The sequence below is a fragment of the Mastigoproctus giganteus genome, chromosome 9 (assembly GCF_048544385.1).
Source record: "Mastigoproctus giganteus isolate SK-2022 chromosome 9, ASM4854438v1, whole genome shotgun sequence".
Taxonomy (NCBI): domain Eukaryota; kingdom Metazoa; phylum Arthropoda; class Arachnida; order Uropygi; family Thelyphonidae; genus Mastigoproctus; species Mastigoproctus giganteus.
Genome location: NC_143583.1, coordinates 60,127,072 through 60,147,305, shown reverse-complemented (window position 1 = coordinate 60,147,305; position 20,234 = coordinate 60,127,072). Strand labels below are relative to the sequence as shown.

Below are 20,234 nucleotides of genomic sequence, written 5' to 3'. Positions count from 1 at the left end.
CTAAAGCATCAACACAGTGATTAATAACTGAGTTCATGCCTAAAACTACTGAAACAACCAGTGGTACTTTTGTTCAAGACATGACAAGAAGAATTCCACAAGTTGAGGCGGAAGTCAATGACGACAATACCATATCTAGTAGTTCTAGTGATATTACAGTCTCACGAAAACGAAAGCTTTCGCATTTATTGTCAAAAACTGATAGCGAATACCATAATTTTTTTTATAGAATCAACTCAGCAAACAACTGATATGAATATGTTTTTTTTTAAAGTTATTAAAATTCATTATATGTATGTGTGTTGTGTTGTCCATGAAATGTAAATAAAAATCTTATGATCCTAACGAATTTAATGTTTGTTTTTTTTTCTTTATTTTGCTTATATTTCAGATTTGGAACCAATCTTCACTTTTTCTAAGGAGTCAGCAGTTCTTTTTATGCGTAATTTTTAGGAACATATCTATCCCGTAAAAAGAGGTTTAGGTGTACTGTAAATTACTATGTTAATGGTATGACCATTTGTAAAGGGGTACAAAATAACCAAATGAACCACTGTAATAATTTACGCTAACAAACATCATGCTTCGATAATGAAGTTTTAATAAGGAAGATTTTAAGAGAATGTGTACATGGTTTTTTTATATATTCAATAAATGTTTGTTGTGTTTTGAAATTTTGCCTCGTTGCTAATCTCCTATTCACACCAGTAATCGCCAGACTTGGATAAGATCAAGTCTGGTGATTAGTTATTGCTTATCGATGAACTTTAAGTTCTACGACAGTACACAATGCTAACAGGTCCAAACTGCGGCATTAGGAGGGGTGAGTTTTTCTTCTCCTCTCTCCTATGTTGAGGGTATACGAGATCTGGTCCTAATCAAAACCACGAGTTGAGCACGTTATGCTGAATCTACACAGAAGGTGCAAAATATTGGGAGCACCCCATTTCTCTAAAGTGCGAAGCCATAATGCAGTGCCACATCAGAAGGTCCAGGTAACATCTGTGGGGGGGAATAAGTCACCTAGAACATACGTGATGAAAGGTGCCATAACTATAATTAATTAATTATCATTCTCACCCCCCATTTACATCTGGCGCCATGACAAATAACATTCTTCCAATGTAACCCCCCCATAACAGAAGTTTAACATTGACAAATGCAAAGTACTCCATATGGGTAGCAGTAACCCAAGAGAAACTTACCAACTGTGTGCTACTACACTCAGGAAAGTGGAGAATGGTACCTGGGGGTAATTGTGCAATCAGATATGAAGTTCTCTGAGCAGTGCAGATGGGCTGCCAGAGCAGGTCATGGATTTTTGTCAATGATATATAGAAATTTTGCTAGCACAGACAAAGAGGTGATTATCCCTTTGTAAAAGGCAATGGTCAGGCCACACCTTGAGTACTGTATACAGGTCTGGAGGCCTCATTTTAGGAAGGATGTAGAGTTGCTAGAAGGGATACTAGATTGGTGAAAGGAACAAAGGAACAAAAAAGGAACGAAGAAAGGCTTTTAAGTTCTGCAAGTTGCAGAATCTGGAGACTAGGCACCTGCAAGTTGACCTGATTGAGGTGCATAAGGCCTTGAATGGTTTGGGCAAGCTCAATGCTGACGGGATAATTTCGCTTGCTCAGTCAAAGAACCTGAAGGGACATAAATTCAAATTGAGGAAAGACAGATGTAGAACAGATGTGCAGAAGTTTGTCTTTAGCCAGCGGGTAGCTAAATGGGTAACTTACAATATCTCTTGAGTTGAGATATGAAACTTGTAAAAAAAAAATAAGTTTTGAAAATACTTTTTTTTTTGCAAATAAGATCCATTAAACTTCTTATTTCTAAACTTACAGCAAATATTTTGCAGACATCTTGCTCCCTAACAAAAGCAAACAAAAGTGGTTTACCCATGTTCTTTAATTTTCACAACCTTTAATGTGTTATGTGTGATTGTACTTTTTTTTTTTCTGCAACCATACTGGTTTTCTAATGTGGTTAACATTTAAGCTACTGCAGCAGCACAAAAAAAGACACTTTCTGGCAAATACAGCATTGCACAGCACAATGTGTTATAGGCCTAATGACTCGAATGAGTACAATGAACAACTGTACAGAGAAATAGTGTCGGCTAGTAAATCAGAATGTCTTATAATGGGGGATTTTAACTTCCCAGATATTGACTGGAACTTGTGGGTTGGTCACTCCCACACTAGTAAGACTTTTGTGGATTTATTGGATGATTATTTTCTGCTGCAGCATGTTCGACAGGCAACCAGAGAGGGTAATACTCTTGATCTGGTTATCAGCAGTGATTATTCGTGTATTAAGAATTTGCAGATAAAGGAACCACTAGGTGGCAGTGATCACAGTGTACTTAAATATATAATTACCATCAGGGGTAAAGGAAAGGGTTTTTACTTCCGTAAAGGTGACTACAGTGATCTCAGAAAGTTTTTAAATTCTGTACAGTGGGATCAACTTATGATGTTACCAAAAGCAAATTCAAAGTGGGAAGCATTCAAGGAATTAATCGTGGATGCTACTAAAAGTTTCATACCTGTTAAGAAATATTGTTCAAGGTTTAGGCCTAAATGGTTATCAAATGAACTAATGAGACTTGTGACAGAGAAGAAAAATGCAAGGGATGCATATAAATTATCAAGCAACTCAGAAGCTTATGGCAGATATAAGCTAGTCTGTAATCAGGTCACAAAGGAGGTTAGGCAGGCAAAGGCAGATTACGAGAAATCTTTGGCAAAGGATGCTAAGAAAAACAGCAAGGATTTCTTTACTTATATAAATTCAAAACGGAAGGAGATGAATCTGATTGGTACATGTGATATCGATGGTTCGACTGTTGATGATCCTGCTCAGACAGCAAACAAACTGAATGAGTATTTTGCATCTATTCACACGAGGAATTATTAAGGTTTGAAAATGGCAGAAGGTTATCAAATTGTAGCAGGGTGCTTAATGATTTTGTAATAACTGAGAGCAAAGTGGAGGAGAAATTGTTGAAGTTAAACATAAGAAAGGCACCTGGAGTGGATGGGATCTATCCAGTTATATTAAAGGAGGCGGCAAAGTAACTAAGCAAACACTTAGCCATAATTATGAGAGCATCCTTGGACTCAGGGGAGGTCCCAACGGACTGGAGATGTGCAAATGTATCCCCAATTCACAAAGGGGGATCGAAGGGTGACACGAATAATTACAGACCAGTTAGTTTAACTTCTGTTACAGGTAATAAATATCTTTATTGCAGGCAGTGATTGGTTACATGATTGCCTGATGCAATAATATCCACAATAGCGACAATGCTAGGAGTTTAACATTAAATAACTAATACAAGAAAAATTACTTAAAACATATATTAGGACATAAAAAGTATAATTACATATTTTACATATAAAATTAATATTAACATGTGAAATGAAGACACATGAAAAGTGATGAAAAGATGATGGCAGTCACTCGGTTGGAGACGAAAGCTGGTCCCTGATGATGCGTCTTCTGTACGATTTGTCCTCTATGAACTTTTTGTAGTCCACATCTATCTCCTGGACGTTGTGGAGCATATCGATGGGCAGGAATCTATCCCCTATTCTGAGCCTCCATGCCACAGACTGCAGAGAGGGGAGGGCTCTTAAGGGTTTCAGGGGGATCCTCCAATTGCACATCTGCCAAAAATTTGTTGTATTGACTTCACCCGCTATCATTTTAATTGACACAAGCAAGCGGAGGGCAAATATCTGTTTGGAGACTTTTCTGTAATTTAGAAGTTGGGTGATATCTGAAGTATGTATGAGTGGTGGCAGTTTATACTTGAAGAGGACCCACCAAAGGAGACAGTACTCATTAGATGCAATGGTTTTTAGCGTGGTTTTCGTTACCAACGCCCAGATTTCTGACCCGTAGGTGATGGCTGGCTGCAGAAACCGGTATATGTATTGGAGCGTTGTTTGGCAAGCCATCTTCCACTGCAGACCTTGTTGTAAAATAATGGAGTCACTGGTTAAAGATGCATTGCAGGATCATCTAGACAAGACTGCAGCAATAATTCAGACACAACATGGGTTTGTTAAGGGAAAGTCTTGTCTGACAAATTTGATATGATATTATGATGTTGTTACAAAGGAACTGGATGCAAAAAATAATTTTGATATCATATATTTGTGTTTCAGGAAAGCTTTTGACACTGTTACGCATGAAAGACTATTGTACAAATTGGAACAGAATGGTATTAAGGGTAAGTTGCTACAATGGATAAAAGGATGGTTGAGTGGGAGAAGACAGAGGGTGGTAATCAATGGGTGCTGCTCTTCGTGGACTAATGTTATTAGTGGAGTCCCACAGGGTTCGGTGTTGGGTCCTCTGTTGTTTTGTATATTTATCAATGATATTGATGACGGTATATCAGGCTTAGTGTTGAAGTTTGCAGATGATACAAAGGTTGGCAGGGTTGTTAATGACAGTAATGGCAGTGTGCTACTGCAACAGGATCTAGATAATTTGGGCAAATGGGCTAAGAAGTGGCAACTGAAGTTTAAACTTGACAAATGGAAAGTACTGCATATGGGTAGAAGTAACCCCAGAGAAATGTACCAACTGTGTGGTACTACACTTAAGGTGGTAGAAAATGAAAAAGACCTGGGAGTAAGAATTGTGCAGTCCGATATGAAGTTTTCTGAGCAATATAGACAGGCTGCAAGGGCAGGTCATGGGATTTTGTCAATGATATACAGGAATTTTGCTAGCAGGGAAAAGGAGGTGATTGTCCCTCTGTATAAGGCAATGGTCAGGCCACGCCTTGAGTACTGCGTACAGGTCTGGAGCCTCATTTTAGGAAGGATGTAGATTTGCTTCAGCGTGTACAGAGAAGGGCAACAAGATTGGTGAGGGGAATGAAGGGATCCTCTTACCAAGAGAGGCTTCTTAAGTTCTGCAAATAGCAGTGGCTGGAGACTAGGCACCTGCGCGGTGATCTGATTGAGGTGTATAAGGCCTTGAATGGGTTGAGCACTGAATTCTGATGGGATCCTTCCACTTGTTCAGATTACAAACCTAAGGGGGCATAAATTCAAATTAAGAAAAGACAGATGTAGAATAGATGTGCGGAAATTTGCCTTTAGCCAGCGGGTGGTTAATTGTTGGTACAAACTTCCATCTGTCATTGTAGAAGTTGATAGGTTAAATAAATTTAAGGAGGAACTTTACAGGCATTTGGAAGGAATGGTGTGATTTTTTTTTTTTTTTTTTGGCTGATGCTGCATAAGCTCATACACTTGCTTTCTTGCATCACATGCCACTACTATGCTGCTACTACTACAGCAGCATCAAGGTAACAGCTTAACCTGAAGGCAAATTAATGGATATTCTTCACGCACCATTAAAACAAAATTATTTACTCACTATTGTGACTAAGTTATTTCTTTTCACTCAAAAAAAAAAAATCATCACAAAACAAACAGGAAACTGGTTAATCACATTTAATAATATTAACAATTTTCAAAGCAAACATAGAATAATTCCAACTCTGTATTCACGAAGAATACCTCACCTTTAAACAACCAATAAAGCACCTCACATTACTATGATCTAAATGTAAACACATTGGGCGCCTCCGTAGCCAGGTGAGCAGGAGCAGCAGTGCGTAGTACACGCTTCTTGATTAGACCGGGGTTCGAGCCCGTGACCACCAAATATGGAGGATGCAGAAAGATCAGGGAATGACCACTGCATATCCCCGGAGCAATATGGCCTTAGTTGCTAATGCTCCTAAAAACCAAATAACAAACAAATGTAAACACATTATGTCAAATCAAATGACTGCACCTTTAAACAGTGGTTACAAATAGACACAGAGAGAGAGAGAGAGTGGTGTGTGTGTGTGTGTGTGTGTGTGTGTGTGTGTGTGTGTGTGTGTGTGTGTGTGTGTGTGTGTGTGTGTGTGTTTTTTTAGGGGTGCATAAACTGCCGGGGTTATAATGCACCTATTTGTAGGAAAAAGCTAAAAACAAAGTTCAGATGTAACTCCTTCATTTTTATTACCAAGATCTTTTAGAATTTATGATATAGTCCAATTTTTTTTAGGAAAGAGAAAAATTCATTGATGTTTGCATCCTCGCCAATAATATGTCGTAGTGTCATCGGTTCTTGTAGATCTGTCAAAGAAAACACGATGGATGTTCTGTAATGTTGATAGTGTGGACATTCGATCAGGATATGTTCACTGTCAAAAGTGCTGAACAGTATAGACACTGAGGAGGATCCTCTCATGTCAGTAGATGGAGGTGAGTTGGATATGTGTGTCCTATTCATGCCTGTGCAAGTACCACTTCTTCTCATCGCACTGTTTTGGTGCTAGAGTGCTAAAGTTTTGGTTCCTGTTTTAATTGGTAGAGTTTACTATTGGTTTGGGTGTGCCATAGCTCTTTCCAGTGTACGAGACATGCTCTTTGTATGATTTGATTATAGTCAGAGGATGGAACTGGAACGGAGGTTAAATCAAAAGTTGATGGATTTTTGGCAGTTTTGTCAGCGAGTTCATTTTCCTTTATCCCCAAATGTGTAGGGATCCAACAAAATGTCACTGATTGATGACTTTCTTCAATTTCCAATTGCAAGAAGAGTTTTGCACTGCTGTAACTGAGCTGAGAGAGTCCTTGTACATAATGTATTTTGCAGATGGATGGGGATTCAGGTTTTCTAAAGCTAATTTTATTGCATGGAGTTCCAAGTGTTTCATACTATCACATATCTCTTGCACTTCCTAGATTGCAGGTGACTGCTCATTATAGTGAAGCACGGTACAAGTAATGACAAATGCTACTTCTGAGGGATAAAAATATACAAATAAACGCTCATTATATCAGCTAAAATGTATAAGCAACTTATAAACTACAAGCTACAATAACATAAGCAATAAACTTAATTAGCAAATGCTCTTTTTTTTTTTTTATAATAAAAATTATTAGCAATATATGCTAACATTGCATACCCCCCCCCCCTTTTTATCAGTAAATCACGATAACAAATTTTTATTTTATGGCATAAATTGTTGATAAATCTATATTATGTTCTTTCATTCACATACAGTTCTATTGATGTTTTTCCAGACACCAAAATATCAATTCCCTGCTGTAGTGTAGAATATTGTTTTTTTACATTTTACTCCTTGGATAGTGCTGCTATCACATATGCAATGTTTGGACAATTTTCAAAAAGACATTTTAGTAAATGATTCAAAATTTTAGCAATTAACACCAGCATAATCTTTTTAATATATACACAAATTTTGATAAATAACATGGTACCATATCCATACCTTGCCCATTGATACACATCCCTTAAAATTACCATTTAAATCATGTATTAAGATTTTGCCATCATCCTGTACACACAATAGATCCAAACTTGTTGACCATCCAATATGAATCAATTTTCCACTGTTCCACTAAAATGAGAAAGTATATTTAAGTTTTACTTTTAATATACTGAGTTAACTATAATATATTTAAGTTTTAGTTAAATATGCAAAAAATGGTTTTAATAATAAAAAAAATTACTGAATCTTTGTGAAACCCCACATTTATATTATGTACCGTATTTCCCCATGTATAAGACGCACAATTTTGGGGCCCGAAATTTAAAAAAAAATGTATTACATAAAGTTACTGAACTCAAGTTTTATTCATCATAAAATTCATACAACTCATCACTGTCAAAACTCCCATCTATTAGCTTGTCCTCATCTGTGTCTGATGACGAATCACTGTCTTCATATATTGCCTCGTCCTCAGTTCCATCTATGTCATTTGAAATGCCACACTTCTTAAATGACTTGACAACGATCTCAATCTTGATATTATCCCAGGATCTTTTCACCCAGGTACAAATTTCTCCTATAGTTGGTTTCTTCACTCTTCCTGCTGGTATCAAATTGTCCCCAGAAGACTTCATCCATTGGTTCCATTTGTCTCTCATGGCAGCTTTGAAGGGTTTGTTAATGCTGACATCAAGTGGTTGGAGCTGGGATGTCAAGCCTCCAGGTATGATGGCAAGTTTTGTTTTTTGCTCTGCAGCAATCTTCTTTGTATTTTTTGTTATGTGTGCCCTGAACTGATCAAGCACCAATAGGGCAGGTTTGCATAAGAGCCCACCTGGTCTCCTGCTCCAAACTTTCTCAAACCAGATCTTCATCCCATCCTGATCCATCCAACCCTTGTCATGAACGTGGACAATCACTCCTCGAGGAATGTCTTCTTTTGGCATTGTTTTGCGTTTGAAAATCAGCATAGGAGGCAGCTTGGTTCCGTTGACACAACAAGCTAGAACAACTGTATAATGGCTCTTTTCATGTCCACTTATCTTCACAGTTACAGTTTTCACCCCCCTTCTTATCAACAGTTCTGTTACTTGGGACATCAAATTGAAGGGGGACTTCGTCCATATTTGCAATCTGTCCCAACTCAAACTGATGTGTCTTCCAACATTGAATGACAAAATGATGAAATTCAAGGACCTTCTGTTCATAGCTTTCAGGCATCTTTTGGGCAAGTCTGGTGCGTGTACGCACGCTTAGTCCATTCAGTTTCATGAACCTGAAGCACCAATTGTGTCCTCCTTTGAAATCAGTAACTTCTTTTTCATCAGCAATTCTTCTTGCTTCATGAACCATCTTTGTGGGCACAGGAATTCCAATTGCCCTTTGCTCCTCAATCCATATCTTCAATTCCCTCTCTAAATCAGGCCATTTTGCTGACTTGCCTCTAATGGCCTTCTTCTGCCGTGGCGTTTTCAGTAGGGTTTCTTCTTCCCGTAGCCAGTCTCGGATTGTTTTCTCAGTTGGAGGAGGACCAAACTTAAGTTCAGCAGTACGATTCCCATTCACTTTTGCAAACTGGATCACTTTTAACTTGAATTCAGCACTGTACGAAAATCTTTTCTGAGCCATTTCTGGGCAGAACGTGGCAAAACGTAATCTAATATACCAGTAACAAGTGCGAAACAATGAGCGCAAAGACAACAAGCGTGAAAAAGTGGGAAATGCAAGTAAAAAAAAAAATCTACAACCACTGTATAAGACGCACCCAGTTTTTAGACCCCAAATTTTTCGAAAAAAGGTGCGTCTTATACATGGGGAAATACGGTATTTACATTTTCCCACTACTTACAATATTTTATTTCAGTCCCATTTATTTTCCTATAATTTTTATGTATACTTCACCTATTAAATATATTTTGGAAACAAAGCTATACCTGCTACTTACACTTTTTTGTGTTAAACAAATAAAATATGAAACACTAAACTGGCATATAAATCTTGTTTGTTAACAGATATAGCTCTGAAGTAGCTCGTTACTTTCTCACAACTTTTCACTCATGCATATTTCAGTTATGCGCATGTTTATTACATTATTTTGAATACAATATCTACAGTCTATGTGTAATGACCACTAAAAATAGAACTGAAATTTATCCCAGAATTTTTTAAGCATTTTTGTTTTTAAAAAAATGGTAGAGAAAGGAGGACATTTTCTACTGAAGAAAAAATGCATATTTTGGAACAGGTGGAGTCTCATGCCAGAATACATATGGATCTGGCAGAACAACTTGGTTTGCTGATTTCTATGTTAAATACAATTGTAAAAAATCATGTTGAGATTGAAAGAAGGGCATCAAATCAAAAAATCAAATTATTATATTAAGGCCACCCATTATTTCTAATATATATACCCATATATGTATTTTGTCTGTAAATTGAATATGTTCTCTGGTCGATTTGCCTGTTTTGCTGAAAAAACCCCCAGTTTCTGGGAGAAAAACCTTGCTATCTACGTCTGTGACCGACTAACTCAGCCACAGAGTGAAAAATGCCCATTAAAGTTCGAAAGAAGGGCATGTCAGCAAAGGGCATGTGGTGTTATTCTTAAGAATAAGAGTTTACATATATGCATACACACATAGGCATACATGCCCATGCATGCGCACACAAAATTTCTGCCAAAGGTCTAAGAATAGCAGATTTTACGCCCTGTCAAGTAGTTGACGGATCAATTTAAAAAGAGGTACAATTTTTTATACAAAGCATTTTGTGTGGGAAAGGAAAAGCAAAGCATAGATGCAGCAACTGTAGCACACTGGAAGGAAGAAGAAATAAAAACATCATCTTGACAGTTATGACCCCAAAAAAAATTTAAATGAATGAACCACAACTGCTTTAATGTTAAACACACACTGAAAAACTCCTCCAAGCTCCTGGACCTTCCGATCTCTTATTGGCCTATCACACTACTCTCCTGCCTCAGTAAGCTTTTCAAATGTCAACGGCACACAAGACAACAACACACTCCTCCAATGCCAATTTGATCTCACTGAAGCAGTTTGGCTTCAAACCGGGCTCTCTATGATGGATGCCCTCCAAAATCTATTATCAGCAGTAGAACAAACAGAGAAAAAGTATTTTCTAGTTATCGCGGTTGACTTTGCCAAGACGTTCGACACCCTCTTGTGGCCAAGCATTCTCGGTAGAATGCGTGAAGCAAAAATCTCAATTAATCTATTCAATGTCATAAAGAGTTATCTAACTAATAGAACTATATCAGCTAATACCACCTACCAAAGACTGACATAACAGGTCCACAGAGACTGCCTGCAGGGCTCAGTCCTGGGTCCTTTTCTACAGAACATAGTATTGGGTGACTCCCTTCAGACCTTGGGGGAGGTCTTCACACAAGCATACACATATGATCTTATTCTTACAATAGCCCTGGATACCAGGGGCCCATCTCGAGACCCTGGCTAACAATGCCCTCTGCAAGCTCCAGGAGTAGGCATATCACCATAACCTCAAAATCTCATCTACTAAGACTGATTCTATTCTGCTTAAGTTGTTGTTGTTGTTTTGGTTTTTAGGAGCATTAGCAACTAAGGCCATATTGCTCCGGGGATATGCGGTGGTCATTTCCTGACCTTTCCGCATCCTCCGTATTTGATTCTGCTTAAGAGAAGGCTAAATATTGCCTGGTCGCCACAGATCAATGGCATAACCATCAAGTTTTCCACAGAGCCAAAATATCTAGGAGTAATCCTGGACAATTTAAACTTCCAACCACATATTACCTACCTCAAGAAGAAGATTAGAAACTACACTGCACTTGTTGCCAGGGTCTCACAGCAGGACTGGGGATTAAACAGATGCACCCTATCTCTGTTCTACCGGGCTTTCTCCCGATAATTACATATACATCAGGAATCTGGTACACCAATACCATCACAGCCACTGGCAGGAGAGCACTGGACATAATACAAACACCAATCCTACTCACCCAACACATGCCTGTAACATGGTAAACACCCACGACCTGCAAATCCTGGCTGGAGCCCTGCTGCTTAGACTTAGAAGTCCTTCGAAGTGGCCTACTATACCACCTCTCCAAAGGAATCTCCTGGACCATCTTGGATTTCACCACAAACCCTGACAACACTCGTGCAGCTGAAAAGAGAAGATCCTTGCACATCTGCAGCAGGTGGCTGGCATGCTTGTCAACCTCTCCCACAGGGGAGGTTACATGCAAATTCTTTCCAAATATTGATAAAGTGCATCCTCGACATCCCCCATGGTTTTCACCAGGACTATTCACCAGCTACCTACTGACAGGACATGAAGCTATAAAATGGAAACTTACAATCCTTGGTATTCCAAATGCGGGGAAATGGAGACCTAGACCCACCTTTTCCACGAATTCCCACTCTATGATGACCTTAGTAGTATCTTCATCTCCACGTTCACCTACATACCAAAGGACCAGGAAAATCGCTTGCTAGATAGCAGAGAAGAATACAACACTCTCTCGCATTTCGCATAGGATCTCTTCACCAGAAGAACCCTGCTCCAACCAAATGACAGACCACCACCCAGAACATAAGAAGATGGCACAATAACCACCAGGAGTGAACCTCAACATAGAAAAACTGGACAACCATCTATACAAACCTGACATCTATCATCAAGATTGCAACATGGTGATCCTGGTTGCGCCACCTCAACTGGACATGGTATGGCAAATCCTGGACAGGAGGGATCTCCCACAAGTGACACGACCATCTGTCTAACACATCGGATTGGACTATAACCACTGACTATGAACACCAACAGCCTTGGCAATATTTGCTGAATGACGACACCAATTAGAACTAACCAGAGACAATGCTAGAACTCTAACCTTGGACGTAGACTCTTCTGCAAGATCCTGAATGAAGATCCAGCTGACCCTGATTGGACTTGCAGTCTAGCTGCCCATGCACCTTTTTAGTGATCTGCCTACTTTTTAGTCTGCCTACAGGAACCCTGTGCTTGAAAGGAAAAAACTGCCAAGGACGAAAACTGAGTAATGTTATGTATAACATGGTATTGCTAAATATAATGCTGATGGTACAGAGAAACTTAAGCTATTAGTTGGTTACGATATAGTTTAGGGCTAAAGCCTTGGGTTACGTAAAGAGTTTAACTAATGTACAAGTTAATGCAATTGCATCATTTCAGTACATAGCCAACTACTTAAGTAATTATAAATTGGCATCATTAAGTATATCTCATATTGTGAATACCTTCACAATGAGTTGCCATGATATTGCACTACCTTGAATAAGTAACACTTTACCATAGGAGAAAGCTATTGTTATTTATTCTCAGCGGATACCATCACCCATATGGCCCAATCACTGATGAGGAGCCAATAAACCCCCAAAAAAGGTGCCATATGGGTGATGGTATCCGCTGAGAATAAATAACGATAGTCTTCTCCTATGGTGAAGTGTTACTTATTCGCGGTAATGCAATATCATGGCAACTCATTGTGAAGGTATTCACAATATGAGATATACTTAATGATGCCAATTTATAACTACTTAAGTAGTTGGCTATGTACTCAAATGATGCAATTGCTTGTACATTACTATTAGTTGGTATATTTTGAAATACAAAGTTTAAAAACAGTGTTGCTTATAGAACATACAGCTATTGAATATTGAGCACAGTGCATATATCACTGAACGTATAGCAAATTCAAAGGCATGGATGACATCAAGTATTTCTAAAGGTCAGCTACATTCTCTAGATCAGGGGTTAGCAACCTTTCCTACTATGCTTTTTACTTTAAAAATAAACTAGGTCTTGAGATTGACCTATCACAATTTCTTTTACAAGCATAATTCTATCATAAATAAAATATGTTTGTAATAGAATTATAATTTTTATTATAAAAAAAAATACATTACGTTGGTACATAAAAATTTGAAGTAATTAATGAGATTTCTGGGACTGAAATATTTGACAGTATAAATTTTACAAAAAAAAAGTGATAAAAGTATTTAATGCGGCTTTTAAAACACAATTTATTACAATACTACTTAGAGAACTGACCAACAACAAAAAACCATAATGCAATACTAATGGAAATAAGAGTGCACTATACTACAGCCAGCTTGTGAACTGTGCACTGTGAGATGTCATTAACTGATTCTTTTGCCAATCATATCTCTGGCCTTGGGTGTTAATGATAGTGCTCAGTCATCAACATTATACATGATATTTAATATTAATATACAAACAAATTTTGAAATACCTACAAAAACTTTATATGTCAATTTTTTAAGTTTAGGTTATGTTTTATGTCTAGGTATACTTTTATTACTATGCACCACAATTGAATATAATATACTTTGCCACTTACCTTGCAAGCCCCCAGCTCCAGATACTAAATTTAGCCAACAAAAAAAAAAGGAAAAGTAGGTGTGCTAGGTACTTGCACAGGTACCCACACACCCACTGAATATGCATTTGCAAAACATCAACTTTGTTATTATTTCCTAGAATTTACCCTTTCCTGAAATCTGCACCTATTTTTGCAGTCCAAGAGAAACATAAGGGGTTTCACTATAATTATAAGTTAAAATAAATTATATTTAACTAAACTGAATGAAGTAAATACATAAAACTAATACCACTGTAGAGACAATTAAGCATTACAGCTGCCAATAATGTAAGCATACATTTCAAAATAAGGCATGCCATCACTCTATGAAAGAGAAACACACACAGAGGGTGAATCAGTTTATCGGGCAGAGATGTAGTTTACTGAGAAGTACATTACGGAAAACAATTTGAACAATTCATTCAAATATTGTAACTAACATTATGTCAATGTAATATTAATAAACTAATATAGGTATGAAATTACATACCTATATTAGTTTATTAATATTACAGAGTGGGCTTACAGAGACGTGGTGCCACCCGGAAATTGGGAATGATGAGTTTAAGTACGGCTTGTATAATGTATTAAGGAAGGATAGAGTAGATAGAAGGGGTGGTGGGGTAATGCTTCTTATCAGAAGCAGCCTGAGTGCGACGATAGCTTTCCCGGATTTAGACATTTCACAGGCTAGTATAGAGTCTGTATGGTGTGAGATAGTTGGAAACAAAGGTATAATGCGAGTAGGAGTAATCTACAGACCAGGTGATTGTGAAGATTATGACAAAAGCCTCTACATGCAAATGGAATGGGCAAGTAAGCGTCAATGCCTTATTATGGGTGATTTCAATTTGCCTCTAATTGATTGGAGAAAATGGGAAGGAAACTCGACATGAGGAACAAAATTTTTAAATCAACTAGATGACTGATATTTGTATCAACATGTCAGGGAAAGTACTAGAGAAAATAATATCCTAGACCTCATCATCACACATGAATCAGATGACATAACAGGGCTGACAGTAGAGGAACCAGCAGCAGGTTCTACGGTGGATGATGACAAGAGAGAGAGAGAGAGAGAGAGAGGTAGCAGAAGTAAAAGGCAAAGGAATGGGTTTTAATTTCAGAAAAGGAAATTACAATGCCTTAAGGTACTACATGGCCTCTATTAACTGGGTAGATATCGTGCAGAAAATGAATACATTTGAACTGTGGTACGCTTTTAAAACATTAATCACAGATGCCTTGAATGCGTATATACCATTAAAAAAATACTCCACGAGGAGGGTTCCAAGTTGGATGAATAGTGAAGTTGCCACACTACTTGAGCAGAAAAAGGTGGCATGGAAAGGTTACAGAGCAATAAAAAGTACTGAAGCCTATAACAGCTACAAGGTGATGTGTAATAGAGCCACAGAAAAGGTTTGACAGGCAAAGGCAGTTTATGAGAAATCACTAGCAAACAGAGCAAAGAGGGGGGGATAAAGAATTCTTCACATATATAAATGCCAAGAAGAGCAGGACAAACCAGATCGGACCTTTACGTAAGGGAAAGGAGATAGTATTAAATACACCAGCTGCCGTTGCAGATGAACTCAACAGTTATTTTGCATCGATATTTACAAATGAAAAACCTTTTGTGGCAATGGGAAATTGTGGGAGCGAAGTTAAAAAATATGTAATTAATGATATTGAAATTTCGCAAGATTATTTAATGAAAAAACCTTCGAGCCTACAGACCAGTAAGGCTCCTGGAGCTGATGGAATATACCCTATAATGTTAAGGGAGGTGGCAAGTGAGTGCATTGAACCATTGAGGCTAATTATGCGAGCATCGCTAGACTCTGGGAGATTCCCTTGGATTGGAAAAGTGCAAATGTATCTCCCATACATAAGGGTGGCTCTAAAAGTGAAGTTGGAAATTATCGACCTGTCTGTTTGTTTGTTATTTGGTTTTTAGGAGCATTAGCAACTAAGACCATATTGCTCCGGGATATGCGGTGGTCATTCCCTGACCTTTCCGCATCCTCCGTATTTGGTGGTGACGGGCTCGAACCCCGGTCTAATCAAGAAGCGTGTGCTACGCACTGCTGCCCCTTCCCACCTGGCTACGGAGGCACCTCAACCTGTCAGTCTGACTTCAGTAGTAGGGAAAAATCATGGAGGCAATGATCAAGGGTGGAATTCAGGATCATTTGGATCGAATTGAAATTCTCAAGGATACTCAGCATGGTTTTGTAAAGGGAAAATCATGTTTAACAAACCTGGTTCGCTATTTCGTAAGGGTCACTCACGAGCTGGATTTAGGGAATAATTTCGACATTGTTTATTTAGATTTCAGCAAAGCTTTTGACTCAGTCCCACATGAGCGGTTGCTTTATAAGCTGGAACAGGTTGGAATCACTGGGAAAATCCTTAGATGGATAGAAGGATGGCTTCAGGGCATGGGGCAGAGGGTTGTGATAAATGGCTATTGCTCAGATTGGGTTGATGTAAGAAGTGGAGTTCCCCAAGGATCAGTATTACGGCCACTGTTGTTTTTAATTTTCATAAACGACATTGATGAAGGGATAGAGGGCGTGATGTCTAAATTTGCAGATGATGTTAAAATTGGTAGAGTAGTTAATGATCACTGTCAAGCTGAGCTTCTCCAGAGAGACCTAGATAGACTTCAGGAATGGTCAGAAAAATGGCAGCTATGCTTTAATCCAACAAAGTGTAAGGTATTACACCTGGGAAACAGTAATCCCAAAACAACTTATTCACTTGGTGGAGTTCAACTAAACCCAGTACTGGAGGAAAGGGACTTGGGTGTTATGATATGGTCAGACATGAAATTCTCTGAGCATTGTAAACAGGTTGCAAGGAAGGCCCATGGTGTCCTATCGATGATCTATCGAACTTTTGCAAGTAGAGATAGGGACGTGATAATCCCATTATATAAGGCTTATGTTAGACCACACTTGGAATACTGTGTTCAAGTATGGAGACCGCACCTAAAGAAAGACATCGAGCTTCTTGAAAAGTTGCAAAGACGGGTAACTCGCCTGGTGAGATCGGCAAAAGGGCGTCCTTATGAAGAAAGACTTTGAATATGTGGGTTGCAGAGTTTGGAACTTAGACATCTTAGAGGAGATTTGATTGAGGTGTTTAAGGCTCTGAGAGGCATCAGTAAAATGAATGAGCACGAAATTTTCAAGATTATAAATGATGCTAGAACTAGGGGACATAAATTCAAGTTACGGGGGTGGGGAAATGTTTAGATTGGACTGCAGGAAGTTTTATTTTAGCCAGTGAGTTATAAATTACTGGAATAAGTTGCCTTCATGGGTGGTAGAGGCCAACAGTTTGGGGAAATTCAAAGGTCATCTGGATAGTACTTTCGGGTAAGGGAAGCGCATATAGGATGATAGGTTTAATTTCCTTTTTTTTTTATTAATTATTATTATTTTTTTTTTTTTTTATCATTGTTTTGTTCGGATTTTTTTTTTTTTTTTTTTTTTTGGCTGGTGCAGCATAAGCCATAGGCTTTCTTGCACCATGCGGCCATTACTAATACTAAATTGATTTCAAGAATTAAATTGTACAAATTATTTCTCAATAAACTAATATATGGTCTACTCTATACATATTATATTGAAAAGTCAATGCTTTGTGGGATAGCACAAGATTTAGTGTCTGCAATTCTGCCCATACGCAATAGGAGGGAGTATATGATGAGAGACTTGTCAATCAATTCGGCCCTAGAGAGAGATTGTGCAAGGCTCACGGGGTAGAATTTTTTTCAGTGTGGTCTGTGCTTGCTAACAGGAGAGACTGCTTCTACAGGAATGGGATACACTTAAATAGAAAAGGTGCAAGAATATTTGCTGATACTATTGAGGCAGTGTTAGGTGGGTCGGAACACTGCTAGACTGGGGGGGGGATTCACAGATTAAAATATTAATGGCAGCCACAGGCAGAAGCGAAAGTGATTCTTGCACTGCTTCTATTGTAATGACCAGCAGCCTAAAGAGCAAGTTGCTGGGGGCTTCAAGAACTGCTGGGAGTCATCATGAAACAAGTAAATACATGGGATGTGTTAGGGTAAATAAGAGTAAGAAGAAGTGCATGTTTTTGTTGTTGTTATTTGGTTTTTAGGAGCATTAGCAACTAAGGCCATATTGCTCCAGGGATATGCGGTGGTCATTCCCTGACTTTTCCGCATCCTCCGTATTTGGTGGTCACGGGCTCGAACCCCGGTCTAATGAAGAAGCGCGTGCTACTCACTGCTGCTCCTGCCCACCTGGCTACGGAGGTGCCAGAAGTGCATGTACACACTAAGGCTAGAAGTAAATTAAATTAACTTGATGGATTTTAAGTGCTGATCAAGGCAGATATTGTTGGGATATCAGAGACATGGTGTCAGATAGATATAAGCAGTGCAGAATTGGAATTTGGGGAGTGCGTGTACAGAAAGGACAGACAGAGTAGGAAGGGAGGAGAGGTTATGCTGTTAGTTAAGAAACACAAAAATCTAAGGAAGTGCATCCAGTTGACATGGGTGGACAGTGCAATTTTCAGTCCGTTTGGTGTGACATAAACACTGGGAAATAGAAAATGAGAGTAGGTGTGTGTTATAGGCCTAAAGACTTTGATGAGTACAATGAACAGTTGTGCAGAGAAAAAGAATGGGCCAGTAAATCAGAATGTCTTGTAATGTGGGATTTTAACTTTCCAGACACTGACTAGAACCTTTGGGTTGGACACTCGCACGCTAGCAAGACTTGTGGATTTATTGCAGGATTGTTTTCTACAGCAACATGTTCAAGGGGCAACCAGAGGAAGTAATACCCTTGATCTGATTATCAGAAGTGATTATTTATGCATTAAGAATTTGCAGATAAAGGAACCACTAGTTGAGGGGTGATCACAGTGTACTGATGTAGGATTTCCTTAAAAATGTAATTACCATCAAGGGTAAAGGGAAGGGTTTTGTTTTTGTAAAGGTGACTACAGTGGTCTCAGACAGTTTTTAAATTCCCTACAGTGATATCAACTGCTGACTACTTAATCAGACACAGTTGGTAAAAGCTGATGATGTTACCCATGTTAAATTCTAAATGGGAAGCCTTCAGGGACTTAATCTTGGAGGCTACTAGGCTTTTCATACCAACTAAGAAATGCTGTTCAAGGTTCAGACCTAAATGGATGTCGGATGAATTAATGAGGCTCATGGCAGAGAAGAAAAATACATGGGATGCATATAAATTATCAGGTGACACAGAAGCCTATGGTATATATAAGCTAGTCTGTAATCAAGTCACAAAGAAGGTTAGGCAGGCGAAGGCAGATTATGAAAAATCTTTGGCAAAAGGACACAAAGAAAAATAGCAAAGAGTTCTTTACTTATTTAAACTCTAGAAGGAAGGGGATGAATCAGATCGGTCCACTTAACATGGTTTGACTATTGACGATCCTGCTCAAGTTGCTGATAAACTGGATGTGTATTTTGCATTCTACATTCACACATAAGGAGTTATTCAAGGAGGGGAATGCCAGAAGTTTATCAAACTCTAACAGGGAGTTAAGAGATTTTGTAATAACTGAGAGCAAAGTGGAGGAGAAATTGTTGAAGTTGAACATAAAAAAGGCACCTGGGGCAGATTATTATTATTATTATTAGCTATATGGTGCAAGGAAGCCTAAGGCATATGCTGCACCAGCTAAAAAAAAATTTCTGAACTACCCCAAGAGAGAGGGAGAGAGAAATAAAAGGGAATCACTAAGGAAGAGAAGAATGATGATATCCAGCTCAGGACCCTGGGTGTGCCAAACCTATACTCAGCAGATGTGAGCCCCTGTGGTTAATGGAATCTATCCAGTTATAATGGGTAGTAAGCAAACCCTTAGCCATAATTATGAGAGCATCCTTAGAGTAAGGAGAGGTCCCCATGGACTGAAGATATGCAAATGTAGCCCAATTCACAAAGAGAATTCAAAGGATGACACACAATTATAGACCTGTTAGTTTAACTTCTGTTCCAGGGAAAATAATGGAGTCAAGGTTAAAGAGGTGATACAGGATCACCTAGACAAGACAGCAGTAATAGCTCAGATACAGCACGGGTTCGTTAAGGTAGAAATCTTGCCTGACCAATTTTATTGGATACTACAATGTGGTCAGAAAGTAACTACATGCAAAAAATAATTTTGATATCATATACTTGGATTTCGGGAAAGCTTTTGATACTGTTGGGCATGGAAGACTGCTGTAAAAATTGGAGCAGTATGGCATTAAGGGTAAGTTACCGCAATGGATAAAGGGATGGTTGAGTGGGAGACAGCAGAGTGTGGTAATAAATGGACATTGCTCTATGTGAACTAATGTTATTAGCGGAGTGCCCCAAGGTTTGGTGCTGAGCTCATTATTGTTTTGTGTATTTATCACTGATATCGATGAATCTATATCGGGCTTAATATCCAAGTTTGCAGATG

At 38.5% G+C, this 20,234-nt stretch overlaps 1 protein-coding gene across 3 annotated transcripts in view; it reads right to left on the bottom strand.

The window, feature by feature from the left end:
- Vps16A (vacuolar protein sorting 16) overlaps window positions 1–20,234 on the bottom strand; it is a 489,369-nt gene that overhangs the window by 414,966 nt on the left and 54,169 nt on the right. For 2 of the 3 annotated variants that reach the window (XM_090381825.1, XM_090381827.1), the window contains exon 4: window positions 7,328–7,456. The exons of the other annotated variant lie outside the window; for it this stretch is intronic. In XM_090381825.1, the coding sequence (XP_090237951.1) occupies window positions 7,328–7,456 (129 nt within the window). The remainder of the gene's footprint in view (window positions 1–7,327; window positions 7,457–20,234) is intronic. 3 annotated transcript variants of the gene reach the window in all.